Source organism: Apodemus sylvaticus, chromosome 23, assembly GCF_947179515.1.
Source record: "Apodemus sylvaticus chromosome 23, mApoSyl1.1, whole genome shotgun sequence".
Classification (NCBI taxonomy): domain Eukaryota; kingdom Metazoa; phylum Chordata; class Mammalia; order Rodentia; family Muridae; genus Apodemus; species Apodemus sylvaticus.
The window spans coordinates 7102048-7119278 of NC_067494.1; the positions used below are offsets into that span (position 1 = coordinate 7102048).

At 39.4% G+C, this 17231-nt stretch overlaps 1 protein-coding gene across 1 annotated transcript in view; it reads left to right on the top strand.

Annotated features, from left to right (window-relative positions):
• The window catches only part of Lama2 (laminin subunit alpha 2), a 606823-nt gene that overhangs the window by 545798 nt on the left and 43794 nt on the right, over positions 1-17231 (top strand). Inside the window, 6 exon segments of the mRNA XM_052169299.1 lie at positions 245-388; positions 1225-1358; positions 3678-3837; positions 9044-9168; positions 14230-14392; positions 15070-15214. Of these exon segments, the coding sequence (XP_052025259.1) occupies positions 245-388; positions 1225-1358; positions 3678-3837; positions 9044-9168; positions 14230-14392; positions 15070-15214 (871 nt within the window).

The following is a 17231-nucleotide window of genomic DNA, read 5'->3' on the forward strand; positions in this document are numbered from 1 at the left end:
TAACAAGGACATTATTGGCAAACGTTAGTAAAGAACCATTCCTCGGTGCACCCCCCAGCCCACGCAATGGTGTCTGCCAATGATGTCTGGTGATAGATACTACATGGTGACTGCGAAATTGCTTCGAGTGAAAGAGTGAGGGAGGATGACTGTCTGGTGGTTTGGGATATACTTCAGGTTTGGGATATACGGACAAATTTAGTCACAGAGATTCATAGGGTTTTGTATCATGTTTCCCTTGAAGATCAAAGTATCTGTGTCTTCTGGGGGTGACTGTGTTCGAACATACAAGCCAGAGATCAAGAAAGGGAGCTACAATCACATCGTTGTCCATGTCAAGACCGCTGTTGCTGACAACCTCCTCTTTTACCTTGGAAGCGCCAAGTTTGTAAGTCTCATATACAACTTTTTAAAAGCTCCTGGGTAAGTGTAGAGGTCAAAGGTTACTCAGGGAGGAAATTAGATAGCCTATAGTAACTCCACTCCAAAAATGTCTAAAGTAGTTTTTCATGGCCTAAATCTCACAATCTTAGCTGTTGGATGTTTGCAGTTCAAGCTAAGTTATAGATATAAACAGGTAACAATTATTTTCTGTGTCCAGGCACATAGATATAAACAGGTAACAATTATTTTCTGTGTCCAGGCACATCTCTTTTTATCTGTCAGTGGGCTGATACTTGTTCTGCATTATACTTTGGTCAGATCTAGCTGTTTAAGAAGAAAATCTAATAAGAATAAAAAAAATGTTTTTCTGTTCTCAAATTCAATAATAATAGCCTACCCTCAAATTCAATAATAATAGCCTACCGTGTTAATAAAGTGAAAAATTACAAATTGTGCATGAGTTCTAACCAAGGCAAACTTTTGCAGTTTGGTGACTTTATGACTCAAACAGGAATTGCACACAAGTTCTGTCTGCAAATTCTTGCACACTAGAATTAATGTGACTCGTTGTATATGGGTGATTGTCGAGGTGAATAAGGTGTTAAACAGACTGGCTCTGACAAAAGTTAGCATTTGCTATTCATGTAAGGAGGCCTGACTCACTTGTATTAAAAATTACCACAGATTCCTCTGATATAAGATGTGTTACTTGGGTATAACTATGAAGAATTCTCAACCCAATTAAGTTGCATGTCATTTAAAAATACTCCCCGAAGCCTTCAGAGTGCTTTGTCCTGAAGCATGGGTTTTTGTTCTTTTTTTTCTGTTTCTTTGAACCAGATTGACTTTCTTGCTATAGAAATGCGTAAAGGCAAAGTCAGCTTCCTCTGGGATGTTGGCTCTGGAGTTGGCCGAGTAGAGTATCCAGACTTGACCATCGATGACTCCTACTGGTACCGTATTGAAGCATCAAGGTAACTTCTCAGCTAAGAGTAAGATAACTGGATGGCATGATTTTGAAGTAAATTCCTAGTTCATGAGGAAAAAAATTACATTGTCATTTCAACAATGTAGCTGCATATGTGTGTCCATGTATGTGGAAGTTATATGCTTTGTGTATAAATGTGTGAAAAAGTGCATTTGTTGTGCATGTTAGGAAAGGACATGCATTCAAGGTATAAAGCCAGAGAAGCTATTCCAATCCTAACTTCTTAATCTTATATTTTTGGTTATGAACCTAGACATTAATGGCTGTGCCATCTCTCCAGCCCCTATCTTCTTAATCTGTTTTCTGATAAGAGCTGGAATGGGGTGAGAAAAACTGTTTCTCACATCTTCACCTAAAGAGACAGGAGAAAAAATGCCACTACTTGTTCTTATTGAACAGACATGAGGACATAAAAATTGTCATTAGCATCTTCATTCACTTCTAGTCTACACCGCACCTATAATACCAGACCTATTCTATCCCAAAATACTGGGTCTCCTATCTAACACATAAGATCTACCCACAGTATTTTAAATGGAAAGTATGGAGCTGAATCAACCCTGCTCTCACCAAAACTCTATTTTGGTTTTCAACATCTAGGGACATGGGACTTTATTAATCCTACCACTTCTCCTTAACTTATCTTCTTTCTCCATTTCATAATTCACCATTAGACCTATATGAGCCAATAGTTAGGAAGAGTTGTTGAAGATGTCAGGCTGGTGTTCAAGCTCATCAGAGAAAGATAAAGACTTAGGGGAACTGTTTATTGTTGGCTCTAAGTGGGGGATCCAAACAGTTTAATTCAGTTTAAATGGGATTAACTTTTCTACAATAAAATGTTTGAAAGAAGGGCTGGGGTGATGGCTCAGTAGATAAAGCGCTTGTCCTGCAAATGTGTGGTCAGAGTTTAGACCTCCAAGTCCCATGTAAATACCAGGCAGGTGTGGTGGCCTTCCAGTAATTCTAGCACCCAGAGAGCAGTGAGGAGAATTGCTAGAGTGAGTTCTCTAATTTGCCTAAGTCCTATTCGTGAACTCTACTCTAAACCGCCAGATTGCCCCTCAAAGAATAAGATGAAAAATGATTAAGACTGTCATCAGCCTTGGATGTTCTTATGCATATGCAGACACGTGTACATGCAGCCTCACACACTTGTCCATACATACACTTGATTTATTCATATACTCAAGCATACCAGTGCACACATGCACACAAATGTTTACATGTTAACTTAATCAAAAGGGTAATTTTAGTTCCTCTTAAATATGCATGTGAGAAAGAGGAGAAGGACAGAGTCAGAGAAAGGAGGGGTAGAAAGGGAGAAAGAACGGATAAAGCTGAGCTCACCCCCTTGTTGGAATCGGAAGGGCTGAGTACTTCACTGTTTCGGGATGGTTATGCTCACCTAGTACAGTTGTATCTGAAGAGATTCACCCTATTCAAGAGGCCTTGTTGGTAAATCTGTTCCCTTGTTCTACAGATTTCACTTAGCACTGCCTGCTCAAAGACATAGTTTACAGAAATGAGACAGCAGAGAGAGGGCTATGATTAGGAAGGTTTGTTATGACTGCTTGTCTCCAAAGAGACCAGATTTTCATATTTAACAGCTTATGGAAATCAATCATTTTAAAAAAGAAAATGAAATGATAACAGCTTTCAGGGCTTTTTTTCCCCTGTAACCGAACTTAAAGGAGTACTTCTACACATTTGTATACAGAAGTCTACAGATGAGCAACTGCGCTCCACACATTAAGATAACATGACAAACAACGAGGCCTGCAACTGTGGGAAGACTGAGCCAACAAATTAAGGTCCATTAGCAGGAATTTTAGGCAGAATTACGCAGCATTTGCTGCAGGAGGGTAGCTCATTTGGACTCTACTTGCCAACTTAAATTTGACAAAATAATAAATGATGTCATAAAATTTGTTTACGTTTCATGTCATATAAAACAGTAAATTATTGTGTAAAGCAAGAGGAAGATGCTTTCCTTTTGATCTATAATTGTCCCATCAGCTAACTGCGGCTGTCCTTTGATATCAACTTCCATGTACAGAATCAGGTGATGTTGTTCCTTCCCTATTTGAATGTTATGGTAAATACTTAGCAAATGTCAGATCTTTGCGTTGGCTTGAGAAACACTGACTTGAGAGTGCTTGGCCGTAAACGCATTTCACTGAGGTTACTTGAGATGTCTATCTCTACTTTGTGTCTTTGAGAACTGAAGTGATTGAATGAGATGCAAATTTCACTTTCTGTATTTTCTTCCCTTCCACGTCAACACACATGTTCTTCCCTGAAGAACGGGGAGAAATGGATCTATTTCTGTGAGAGCTCTGGAAGGGCCCAAGGCCAGTATGGTACCTAGCACCTACCATTCAGTGTCTCCGCCCGGGTACACCATCCTAGATGTGGACACAAATGCGATGCTGTTTGTTGGTGGCCTGACCGGAAAAATAAAGGTAATGAGCTGTTTTCTGTCCCTTTTCTCCCCCTTATAGACAATGAGGAGAGGATGTGGAGAGTGCAGTAAATATCTGCTCATGTTTTCTTAACTTGTGTTTGTGAATCCATCAATTTAAAGAATGTTCTTTGGTGGTTTGTTTCTTTTTGCTCTGAGTTATTTTTTTTTTTTTTGAGATGTGATCTTACTGTGTCTAGGCCTGCTTGGAACATGCAATCCACCTGTCTCAGCCTCTCGGCTGTTATAATGACAGGCATGTGTCATGACACCCAACAGAGCCTCCATCTTTGAGTTGTGAACACCCCAATCTGGAGGCACCATATTTCTAAGACTTCAATAGTAGTTTATTTCTTAACTGTGACATGCTTTTGCTTGGCATTATTTTTCTTCAGTCACTTCAAAAGCAAAGTGTTTCTTAACTATGCATCATTTTTGCAATTACTTTATGATTTATAAAAGTGAAGTGCTACAAAGTTCATACATCTAATTAAAAGATTTAAGAGTCTTCAGGAAATATCATAGGGGCTGTACACTTCCAAATCGTTATCTGCTTTAAAAAGTTTTTGAGTTGCTCTTCTCTTCGTGCTTATAGAGCTATATACACTTAATATTCATAATTGCTTCATGGCATGTCCTTATGCATTTCAAATTGCAAAGTGCTTGCATTTGAGAGAAGCTTATGTTGATTACATGGAATTAGGTGTTGAGAAATGACCCATGGGTGAGATTCAGGAAGACATCCGAATATAATGAGTAATCCTGGACTTGTCACAATCACCCTGAGATGAGATTAGTCAGAAAATGTGAAAAGCCAGGATGACCCAACATTCGTGAGAATTCAACTTTCTCAGAGTGTGAGGCTGATTTGTTTGCTTTGTGCCAAAAAAAAAAAATGTGACTCTGAAATATGGGAGCTGATTCCACAGCTACACAGCACCCCAAAGCCATCCTCTTCCACAGAACTGCATGTAAATATATATGGCGCACAGTAAGATACAGTCGGATTGACAGCTTTCTCTGATCTCCTAAAGAAAATTAGGGCAACACAGAGTAATACAAGGCCATGAATTTTGAATTCACACCTGAGTTAGATTTGTATCTTCCTACTAGTTAAAAAATATGTCCTTAAGTAGGACACTTAACCCCTTGTGCTCAGTGTCCTGCCCTACAAAAGAGCAGTAAGAACATGTGCCTCACTTTCAGGTTAAAAGAAACAATGTGAGACTTTGATAATAAATTATATCCTCATTATGTGCTAGTTGCATTCTAAGAAATTTAGATGATTCAATCAATATTCAGCACATAACAAAATGTCTTAAATGTAGTTTGGCTACTCAATTTATAAGCACTAAACAAATTTTTCACTGTTCTAGAACTGAATGGTCTAGGATCCAGGTATCACCAGGCTGGTTTGTAATGAGAGTCCTTTCTACATGGAAGGTTCTATTTTGTTATGTGTTCCCTGTAGTAGGAGAAGGAGTAAATGAATTTCCTTGGGCCTTTTTTGCAAGGGTGCTAATCTCATTCATGGAGGCTCCGCCCTCCTAAACTCCCACATAGCCCTGGCTGTCCTGGAACTCACTGTGTAAATTTGGCTGGCCTGGAGCTCACAGAGATCCACCTGGCTGCCTCCAAAGTGCTGGGATTGCAAGTATGTCCCACCACATGTAGGCTTTTGAGAGGAAGATTTTCAATACAAGAATTTGTGAAGGATGTAGATATTCAGGCCATTGCAGGGTAGATTTTAGAATCCCCCTTGTTTCCTAATTAAGGAAACTGAAGAAGGGAAAATTTGAATGTTTTGACCATGGTACATAGTCGTTAGTAGGAGGGCTTCGACTTGAACATAGGGTAGGAGGTCGCCGCATTTAATATCCCTGTTTTAATCCCACTGTGAGGAAGGAGAGCATATGTTTAAAATATGTGACAAATTCCTAGTGTGTGGTTTTTATAACTTAAATAATTTTTAAAATTTTTGTGTTTGTATATTTGTATGTTTCTGTGTTTCCATGTGCATGGGGGAATGCATGCACATGTACATATATGTTTATCAGCCAGATGTAGTTGTCAGGTATCTTCCAGTATGGCTCTCCTCAACCTCTTTCCCAACTCCAGTGTGGGAACATGCTGTCCAATCCAGTGTCTGAGCTATGGTATGCTGCCATGCCTGTGTTTTGTGTATATGCTGTAGAATCCAATCTCAGGTCCTCATGATTGTGCAGCTAGAACATACTAGCCAAACCACATCCCTAGGCCCAAACTCAAATATTTATCATCATCATCAACATGCAGGTATCAATAGTGCAAAGCAATTCTAAAATGGTCTAAGGATAAAGGGACAACAGAAGCAAAGGAAATCTATAGAAACCCTTAAGAAATCACTTGCACCAAGAGTTCCCGGGCGCCTGGTACACAAACAATAAAACAAAACCTACAAACATGAACTTTAATGCTTAAAATTCAAACGAGCAGGAAGGTTTCTCAAGCGTGGCATCTCAGGATGCATGGAGATTGGAAAAGCAAGTAAAAGCCACAGCAGGATGATTCCATCTAGAGTCAACCAAGAGACTCCAGCTGCTGACAGCATTTCAGAGACCTGTCTCACTAACCACAGTAGCCATTGACCCCAGCAGCTCTGCATGGTCACAGCACTGGGAGGAGATGTACATTGTTTTGTTAGAACTAAACCTGTAAGCAGAATATTATTCCTTCTCATGACCATCTCATTTATTTTCTGAAACATATCAATCTACTCTTTTTTCTCCAAATAATTCAGGTAGACTTAGATGTCTATTACTCTTCTGGTTGCTGTGACCAAATACATGTCAAGAGAAAATTAAGAGAAGGGTTTATTGAGGCTCCTAGTCTGAGGGTGCACCCATGACTGAGGGGAGAGGAAGGACGGCAGGGAAGCAGGAATGGGAGGTAGTTACTCACACTGAACTCATAGTCAGCAAACAGAGAGAGGGGGATGTTGGGGGCTCTATTTGTTTTTGTCATTGTATTTTATCTGGGACCACACTTCTCCTAGTTCACTTTCTGATGCTGTGACAAAGACCATGACTAAAAGAAACTTGGGAGGGGGGGGCGAGAAGAGGGTATATTTAGCTTACATATGCTGATCATAGTCTATCACTGAGGGAAACAACAGTCTTAGTTAGGGTTTTATTGCTACAACAAAACCCCATGGCCATAAAGAAAGTTGGGGAAGAAAGGGTTTATTTGACTTCTATTTCTACCCTGTAATCAGTCATTTAAGGAAGTCAGGACGGGTCACACAGGCCTGGACCATGGAGGCAGGAGCTGATATAGAAATCATGGTGGGGTGTTGCCTACGGGCTTGCTCCCCCTTCGCTTGCTCAGCCTGCTTTCTTATAAAACCCAGGACCACCAGCCAAGGGATGACACCACCCACCATGGGCTGAGCCCTCCCCCATCAATCACTAAGTGAGAAAGTGCCTTACAGCTGGTGTTTATGGAAGCATTTCCTCTGCTGCAACTCCTCCTTCTCTGGTGACTTTAGCTTGTGTCAAGTTGACAGAAAACCAGCCAGTCCAGCGACCATCAGAGCTAGGTTTGATGCCGTTTCTGATACAGGGAGCCAAATATGTCACTTATTTATAGTAAGTTGGGGGCTGAAACAGGAGCTGTTTAAACGAGGTTCTCCAGCCTGGATGTTGTCTTTTCCATCCATTGTGACTGTAGTGTTCACCAGGCTGATGATCTGTCTTTATGGTAGTGACATCAGAATTGACATACAAAGTATAATTATACAGAGACTTCCTTAAATCCCAGACCATGCACTGGGGAGATCAGCAAACAGACCCGCATGGATGTAAAAAAATCCTCTCTTGCTGGGCAGTGGTGGCACATGCCTTTAATCCCAGCACATGGGAGGCAGAGGCAGGTGGATTTCTGAGTCCAAGGCCAGCCTGGTCTACAGAGTGAGTAGGCAGCCAGGGCTACACAGAGAAACCCTGTCCCAAAAAGAAAAAAAAAAAGATCCTCTCTTACAAAACTGCTAGGTTTCTCCTTATTCTCTTGAGCTGGAGGTCTAACTGTCTGGGAAGGAAAACTTGAGAACAGTAGTTCTCATCCCTTGAGTCATGACCCCTTCGGGAGGGTCATACTTCCCTTTCACAGGGGTCACCCAAGGCCATTGGATGACACAGACATTTACAATTCAGTTCATAACAGTAGCAAAATCACAGTTATGAAGTATCAATAAAGATAATTTTATGGTTGGTTGTCAGTGAAATATGAGAATTTAATATGCTGTATTAAAGGGCCACATCATTAGGGAGGTTAAGAAGCACTGTCTTAGATGAACACTGTTACAGCTTAATTTATTCCTGTGTTCTCCTCTTTATCACGGAGACTCCAGTGTGAACTCATTCATGACCTCAAGGAAAGAACATCTTAGTGTGTTCTCAGTCAGATTTATGCAAAGTAAACAGGATCTCAATATACACTTGTCCATAGTGGGATTTGGATTTAGGGCCAGAAATAATCTCTCACAATAATCCCACGTCACAGCCATCTGCGAAGAAGTTCAATAGCTAGCCTAAGGTTGGAAGCCAGAAATCATTTATTTCTGCCTCAAGTGTACATGGGCTTTCTATCCTCAGACTCAACAAAGGAAGAATGGAAAGTATGTGAAAAATAAAATTGCATCTATATAAAAACCACAACAGATGTTCTCCTGCAGTTTTTTGTAAATAATACAGTATGACAGCTACTCACATAGAATTTATGTTATATTGCTTTAGGTTTGTTATGTAATTCAGAGATCATTTGAGGTATATAGAAGGATGGATAGATGTTATATACAAATACCATACCATTTTATGTAAGAGACTTTAGAATCTAAGTACTATACACATCTGAACAAATTTGTATTGAACAGTATTTGAACAAATCACTGGAGGTTACAAAAGAAGAATTATTTCTATTAATAGATTTGATACACATAAATGGAGTTCCATTTTAGGTAGTACATAAAGTGGGAGCCACTGATGAAATATTTGAGCTTTTCCTTTTTTGACCTTCCTGTTGTGTCTGTGAGGGCATAATATGGCCATAAAAAGACTGCTAAGATTGTTGTATGGAACAGATAAGAACTATCTGCCTTCTGCTGCTAATAATTTATAAATCCTGCAAGCCTTGAAATTCTTAACTCGTACAAATACCATGTCTCTCTGCAGAAGGCTGATGCTGTCCGTGTGATTACCTTCACCGGCTGTATGGGAGAAACATACCTTGACAACAAGCCTATAGGTTTATGGAATTTCCGGGAAAAAGAAGGAGACTGCAAAGGATGTACTGTCAGGTGAGTTGAGAGGAGAAGGACTGTTCTGTGCAGTTTGTGTTTTACTGGGTATCCATCTGTCATGGTGTAGAATAGGTTTGATGGGTGGATTTACCCAGTAGGTGAAACTCCAAATTGCTTCCCTACTGTGAGGGCATTTTCCAATGACCTTGAAAAGTGCCCTTCAATACATTTACATGGTTATGTATGTTTATAAAATGTTCACAGATGAGAGATTTGAATCACAGTCAATTAAGACTAGTCTCTTCCTATGTGAATGTCTCTTCACAGCCACAGGAGTTTGCTTATCTATTAATGATTTCTGTTCATAATTATTATTTTATAAGGAGAGTACCCCCAAGCTGATTAAGTATACATGTAGAAACCTAGATTATATTGATTTTCCTGTAGGACTTTTCAAATTGACATGAGTTCCTGCAAATGCTTACAGGGATAACTGTGGAGAACTTTGAGATGCTGGGAGATATAACAGGTGCTCTGTCAATCCTGGGAGAAATACCATAATACATAGAATCAAATGTAAGAAGGAATTCAGAATAAACAGGATTTTAAAGTATATACACCATACAATGCAAATGCAGGAAATAAATAGTTTTATATAAATCTGAGTAGAGAGAATAAAAAGAACCCTAAGAGTAGAGATTTCTCAACATAAAAATACAGAGCTTCCCTCGTCATTTGAGCCTAAAAATTATTTGATTATAATAAAACTCTGTAGTACACATTAAATACCTGCAGGATTAATGTGCTATATACAAGAATTCAGAAGTGCTAAGGCATTTGTTTTTTTAATTCTAATTTAATGAATGCATGTGTATTTTAAAAATCCCATCAACACAACAGAGAACATTTTACATTCTCTTCTACCTATCTCTACCTTACCATATAGGAAGAATCTCCAAGACATCTCTAAAAGTTTTGATGTTCAAGCCCTTATGTTATCACAACTTATGAGCATGGCGGCAGTAGAGTCTGACATATTTATGATAGTTTCATCCAGAACATATTGACACAGATTATGAAAAGCTATCTATAAAGTTCTTGCAATTCAACCAAAACCATGAGATATCAAACCTAGCATTATGCTAGGTTTGATGGCACCTGCCTGTAATCCCAGCACTAAGAATGCCAAGATAGGAAGATTATTAAGCTTAACACCAGTCTGAGACACACTAGGCCCAGACTTGCCCTCTAAACATTTCCTTGGTAGATTTCTAGTTGGCATTTTCAGAAGATTATTAGCAAGTGTAGTAAAAGAAATATTTTCAGAACTATCTGACTCCTTGATGTTGCAGTATTATGTCATCTATGAATGTGTTGGGTCACATATATAGCTATCTTGGTATACACGTAACCCAGGGAATGCAGGCACAATGTGACTGATTGTTCTAAAGCATTAAATGGTCATTCTGTCATGCACAGATTCTAAGACTATCAAATCACTAATGATTTAATAATTGTTTAGTCAATATGCAATATGTTATCTAGGGTATGTATATTTCCAACCTTCTGATACTAGGAAGAATTCAATTTATTCTCACTCATCAAAAGGTGTATCACTAGGAAAGAAGGAAAGATTGGTAAAATAGTTAAAAAAATATAAAGTACAATAGAAATCCCTTTGAAGGGGTACTCAGTGCCCCTTTCGGAATCTGCTTTGTGGAAGAAGTAATCCGCAAGGATGTGTGAAAGCCTGTAAAAATGTTTACTAAGTCACATGTGGAAAGCCTAGAAAATCAGTGTCCACTTCCCAGTTCTCTGCCATAATATATTAATACCATGACTAAAAGCAACTTAGGGAGGAAAGGGTTTGTCTCAGCTTATGTGATCGCAGTCCAAGTCAGGGCAGGACCTCAAGCAGGGTGGGAGGAGGCCTCGAGGCAGGCACTGGAGCAGAAGCCACAGAAGAATGCTTACTGGTTTGCTCCCTAAGGCTTCCCAGCCTCCTTTCTTTTGGGACCTAGAATCACATGCCCAGTGGAGGCAAGGCCCACAATGGACTCTTTCCTCCACATCACCAATTAACCAAGAAAATACCCTATAGGCTTGCTCTCAGAAAACCATGTTCATGGAAATTCTCAATATTGTACCTTCTTCCCAAATGACTCTAGCTTATGTCATGGACAAAAACTAACTCAGGAGACCTTCATTATGTTTCTTTCTGCCAAACCACACTTATCTTTGTTTATTGTTGAGGAAACTTCATTGTAGACAGGAATGATAGAACAGCCAGAGGTTATCTGGAAGGGTCCAGACTGAACCAGGCCAGCAGACTGACCTGGGCCCTGAGAATAGAGAGATGGGGAGCAAGAGAGGAAGGGAAGAGAGGGAGAGGAAAAGCATATGGAGAGCAGGGAAGAGAAGTGCCAGGAATCTCTCTCTCTTTTTAAAGTAATGTTCTATGTTTATATGAATAATTTTATATCTGAGGATTTTTGAAAGTATCCTTTTGCTTTATAAAATTACTCTGATAAGGTTGCTATTGTTCTTTTATATGACTTGATTCCAAAGTTGTCTACAGTTTGAGTGGTCATGTCCAGCGCTGTGGACCCGTGGAACCTTATTTTTTTAACCATAATATTTATAGAACTCTGTGTAATATTTTTGTTTTCTTCTCAGAAAGCTTTGTCACATTTTTACATAACAATCATCCCATTTAAGGGACAAATTGATTTTGTGAGAAAGATAAACTATAAGCCTGTGGGAGGTGGGCCGGGGACATTCTGGGGAGACCTCAGAACATCAGTTTTGGAAAGCTGCATTTTTTGGTAAAAAATATAAAGGGTACGGTTATTGTGATACTGAGAATATTAAATAAGGAATAACTTACTTTTCTAAAATATGAAAAGTCACATTAGGATTCAAATACAAAAGTGTGCCAGAAATAAAATGCAGTTAGCTGAGCATGAAAATGACACTGAAACTTTAAGGGCTTAGACACAGGGTATGCCATTGTCGTTCTGGGAGGCAGGCACAGGAAGTGGCTGCTCCGGAACAGCAGATGAGTTCTCTGTGCTTACTTGACCAGACTTTAACACAGAGATAAAATAAGGGAAAATAAAGTACTAGATGTTTACCATGTATAAAATGGTTGTTACATTTCCTTTAAAACTATGATCAAAATGTACACGAAAAATCTAATATAATGTTACAGGTTGGAATATTATAGTTTATAAATGAACTAACTTTTCCAACTCCAACTTATCCATTCAGAGTTGGAGTTTACTTTTTCTCTCTGTCTGCGCGCTGTGGCGAATTGACTAAAGGCAACTGTCCTACACCAGTGCGTTTGCTCACTGCCCAACCAAAACTCTTTCACATAAATTGTCTTTTGCCTTAGTGAGAGAATGTCAAGTGCTGGAGTTGGGAGAGACTTTAGAAATCTAAAGGTGACTGAAACTTTCATGTCACACGTGGGAAATTCCCACATGAATTGCTAAATGACTTTGGCGAGATTCTCCGGTAGACCCGTGGGTACCTGATATCTAACCCACATTGAGAAGGAGATAGATTTGGGACAGAAAGATGTCAGGGTGTAACTTTTCTGTGTTTATATCAGAAAATAAACTGACATTTCTCCTTTGAGTCGAGAATTGTGTAGTGATTTATTTATTTATTTATTTATTTTTTGGTGATTGGGTAATTTTAAAGTTATCAATAAGGGGCAATGTCTGAGGACAAAACACACAGAAAGCAGACGGCTCTCACAACACTTTTCTGGGGTGTTCTTGGTACCAAGGTTGTTTAATATGTAAGGCTCTGGCAAATGGGAACTACAAGGAATGTGTGTAGAATCTCGTATGCCATCTTCTCGTTCCTAGTGCGTGCTTCAGAAGGTAGTGCATTATGATGAAAGGCTAAGTAATAGCCAAGTTACTCACTGTAGAGTATGTGATTAATAAGCGAATTTAGTTCCCCAGATTAAGATATTTTATGAACACACACACACACACACACACACACAGAGCATCTTTTATGGTCTCATCCTCTCTAACAAGGAAGCAAGAGTAATCCCACTAGCGCAAGTATGAAGCAGCTCTTCAAACACAGCATATTCAGTTTTGTACTCTATGATTTTTATCTCACTAGCCATGATTTTATGGAAATAACATTTTAAGGGTCTTGTTTTATGTCTCGCCCGCCACACTTCTCCTTAGCTCCTCTGCCCTCAAAACAATACACTGCTCCAGTTTCAGAGCGTACATGAGGAGTAAGTAAAATGCAGCCACTAAATGTGGGAAGACTCTCCCCAGAGTTAGACTTGTCCTGGAAAAAACAAGTTCTGAATGGACAACTGATGTACAAATGATTGGGTGGGTGTGTGGGAAGATAGCTGGGTGGATAGATGCATAGTCAGATGCTTAAATGCCCAGATACATAGAAGAGATAAATTCACACTTGAAAAACAAATACTTTTCAAATGTTTTATTTATAAGATTTTTCTTGATCACTAATTATTAAATGAATATTGAAGATATATTCTCTGTGAATCCTTTCACTATATGAAAATCTCCTTTAGCCCACAAATGTTTAGAGTAGTCTATTAGATGGGCTAGCCTAGACTCTGAGTTTATGCCTGCTATAGACAGGGACCCAAAATATCCAAGCAGTTTCTAAGAGTCACATGCTAATGATAAACACAAATTAAATAGACAGAGTGAAAGCACAGGTATCACTCATTGTCTGAATTTGATTTATCCAAGGAGAACTTGTTGGATGGTGATTATTTTGAGATTGAGGGTATATGCTCTTCCATGCTTTGTAGATGGGAAGGTTCATAGAAGATTCAGCCCATCCCAAATTCTAAGAGTATATGTAAATATCACTAAGAAGGACTTAAATATTATGTAATTTCCTACTAAGTGTTTGCCCTAAAATGCCTATGAAAGTCCAGGTTTGAGGGCTACGACTGGCCAGTGGAGGGAGGGAAAGAAGGCTCTGTGCCACGTTTGAGATAGTTTGTGTCCCGTAACAGCTTGCCGCCCAGTCCTGGGAAACTATCTGGTTCATTGAAGAATAACAAACCAAAGAGGTCTAAGTGGTGTGAAATGTCTCTTTCAGCCCACAAGTGGAAGACAGTGAGGGAACTATTCAGTTTGATGGAGAAGGATATGCACTGGTGAGCCGTCCCATCCGCTGGTACCCCAACATCTCCACAGTCATGTTCAAGTTCCGGACATTTTCATCAAGTGCTCTCCTGATGTATCTTGCCACACGAGACCTGGTAACACGGAGAATGGGAAATGTGTTTGCTTTTGTTTTTGTACAATGTCACTCTAATCATTAGTTATTGATAAAAATTGTCAGTTAAATCTAAAGGAACTTTATAATAGCTGTGGAGGGTAGTCAAGAATGATACAGCAAATGCTTATATATTTTCTTTGATTATTTAATCACAATACAATGTAGGTTTTTTTTCTCTCTGCAGTATTACACCCTGGATAAATCTTTATGAGAAGCACCCAGTGATCATTTTCCCAGGATGAAATTATGTAGGGACAAATCTATTTCTCTATTCCTATTTGACAGACTTCAACTGAAAGATAGTTTGAAATACTCCTCAGCCTCATTTTTCTCAGATCGGTGTTTCTTTAGTAAATTCTTTTGAGGGGTCTTACAGCTTGATTTGCTTAACGTGTTTTCAAAAGAACCAACTTTGCACTACTGTCATGAGAGAACATGTCCCCGCAATTTGATTGTGGCTATCTGTCCTATAACATCACACTCACAATCCAAGAAACATCTCAAACTGTAACACTAGTTCTGTTTCAGAAATGTACTCCTGTCACATGTGCCATGTCCAGCAATTGAGCCGGGGGGCCCCTTATAAACCCCATAAAAGGTGAATACCCATATATTTCTCTGTATCTAATCACTGGTGTGTTTTTACTCTATTAATAGAAAGATTTTATGAGCGTGGAACTCAGTGATGGACACGTGAAAGTCAGCTATGACCTGGGTTCAGGCATGGCTTCCATTGTCAGCAATCAAAACCATAATGACGGGAAATGGAAATCGTTCACGCTGTCAAGGATTCAGAAACAAGGTGAGTTTTGAGAGTAAGACTGCAGCGTGGGCCTTGGCCATGCCACGCAAAGCACCCGTGAACATCATCAGGAGAAGGGCCTTGCCTGTAATTTCAGCTACTCACGAGTTCTGTGGGAAAATGATACGGTCGTGTCTTTGGCTTACATTATAGGTGGTTTAGAGCACACAAGACTGATTGAAGAGCCAAATGGTTCTCTGTCATTTTCTTTTTTGAAACTGAGAGCTTAATTTGAAAGCATGAAAGTGTTTTGCAGCCTGTGAAATTATATCCTATAACAGGTTTGGAAATGGTTGTGGGCTTTCCTGTTTTGTTGAGATATTCCTTTACTTTAGAATCTGTAGGGTGGTACGGCACAACTATCAGTTCTGTGCTCTTCCAAAATGCCAACAAAACTGTAAATTTGTTTCAGTAATTAACTGACAAAAAAAACCGGCATGTCATTTGTTACAGTTCTGAGACTTATTAGAAATAATCATTATTTCATTTAATTATATCAGGAAGTATTTTGATCTGTTGTTAGGGAATGGGAAATGTACCTTTAAACTTAGGTGTGGTGGCAAACGTGTGGGTGTATACATATACATTATTCATATACCTCATATATTCATATATATTGTATGTATATATATATTGTGTATATGTACATTTGTGTGTGTATGTGTGTGTGAGAGAGGGAGAGGGAAAGGGAGAGGGAGAGGGAGAGGGAGAGAGAGAGAGAGAGAGAGAGAGAGAGAGAGAGAGAGAGAGAGAGAGAGAGAGAAAGAGATTGCTAATCTTGACTTTTAGCTCAAGTCACCTGAGCAGATGTGACCTCACATCCAGAACTGCTTCTATCAGATGTATCTGTTGCTGCACAAAGAATGACTAAGGCATTTCCTTCATTCCGGATTAAAATAGAGTGGCCCAGCCCACCATAGCTGTACCCATCCAAAGACAAGCAGACATGGGCTGTACAAGAATGGTAGCTAAAGGTAACCCTCCAAGGAAACCAGTGAATAGGATTCCTTCATGGTTTAGGGGCCAATGTGATATTTTAAGAAAATTTAGATTTAACAATATACCACCTTACCTCACACTGTATTTAATCATCTTTTGTGAATCATCTACTAATCACTGTGCAAAAACTACAGGAAATCTGAAGCAAATTTTTGCCTTCAAGAAACTTATGGTCAGATGATACAAAAATGGTTAATAGATGGGAGAGTTGTGTATAGTATGCTAGCTGTCTGCCATTGTAAGAGTTTCTATTGCTGTGACCAAACACCATGACCAAAAACAACTTGGGGAAAAAAAGAGTTTATTTACCATACTCTTCCATATCACCACTAAAGGTGCTCAGGACAGGAACTCAAGAAAGGCAGGAATCTAAAGGCAGGAACTCATTCAGAGGCCATGGAAGAGGCCAGTGTTGCTTATTGGCTTGCTCCTCGTGACTTGTTCACCTGGTTTTCTTATAGCTCCCATGATCACCAGCCTCAAGGTGGTACTACCCACAATAACCTGGGCCATCCTATATCAATCACTAAATAAGAAAATGACCTACAGGTTTACCTACAGGCAAACCTTACAGAGGCATTTTTCTCAATTGGGGTATCGTCTCCTCAGATTACCCTAGCTTGTGTCAAGTTGATAAAAAACTAAATGGTACCTATTCACAAAAGAAAACTATTTGAGTATGGAGAAATCAGCCCCAGGGAGCAAACAAGGGTAGAAGAATGGCACCTGCAGAATTGTTAGAGGAAAGTTGCTACCAGAGAACAAAACACACCACTTTAATGCTGCATCTCCTTGGAGAAACTCCTTAGAGAGGAAAAAAGCTAATGTTACCATTGTGTAAACTGGCGTGCTGCATCCTTTGTCTCCATGTAAAAGAGACACAAAGCTCCCAAGCCATAAGATCTTTGTGCAGTTCAGGAAGGACATTTAATTAGATGTTCTTCAAAGTTCTTTAATCTCATAAACCCTTCCATTCCCATAACAGCAATGTTCTGCCAGACACGTGTTAGCAACTGCA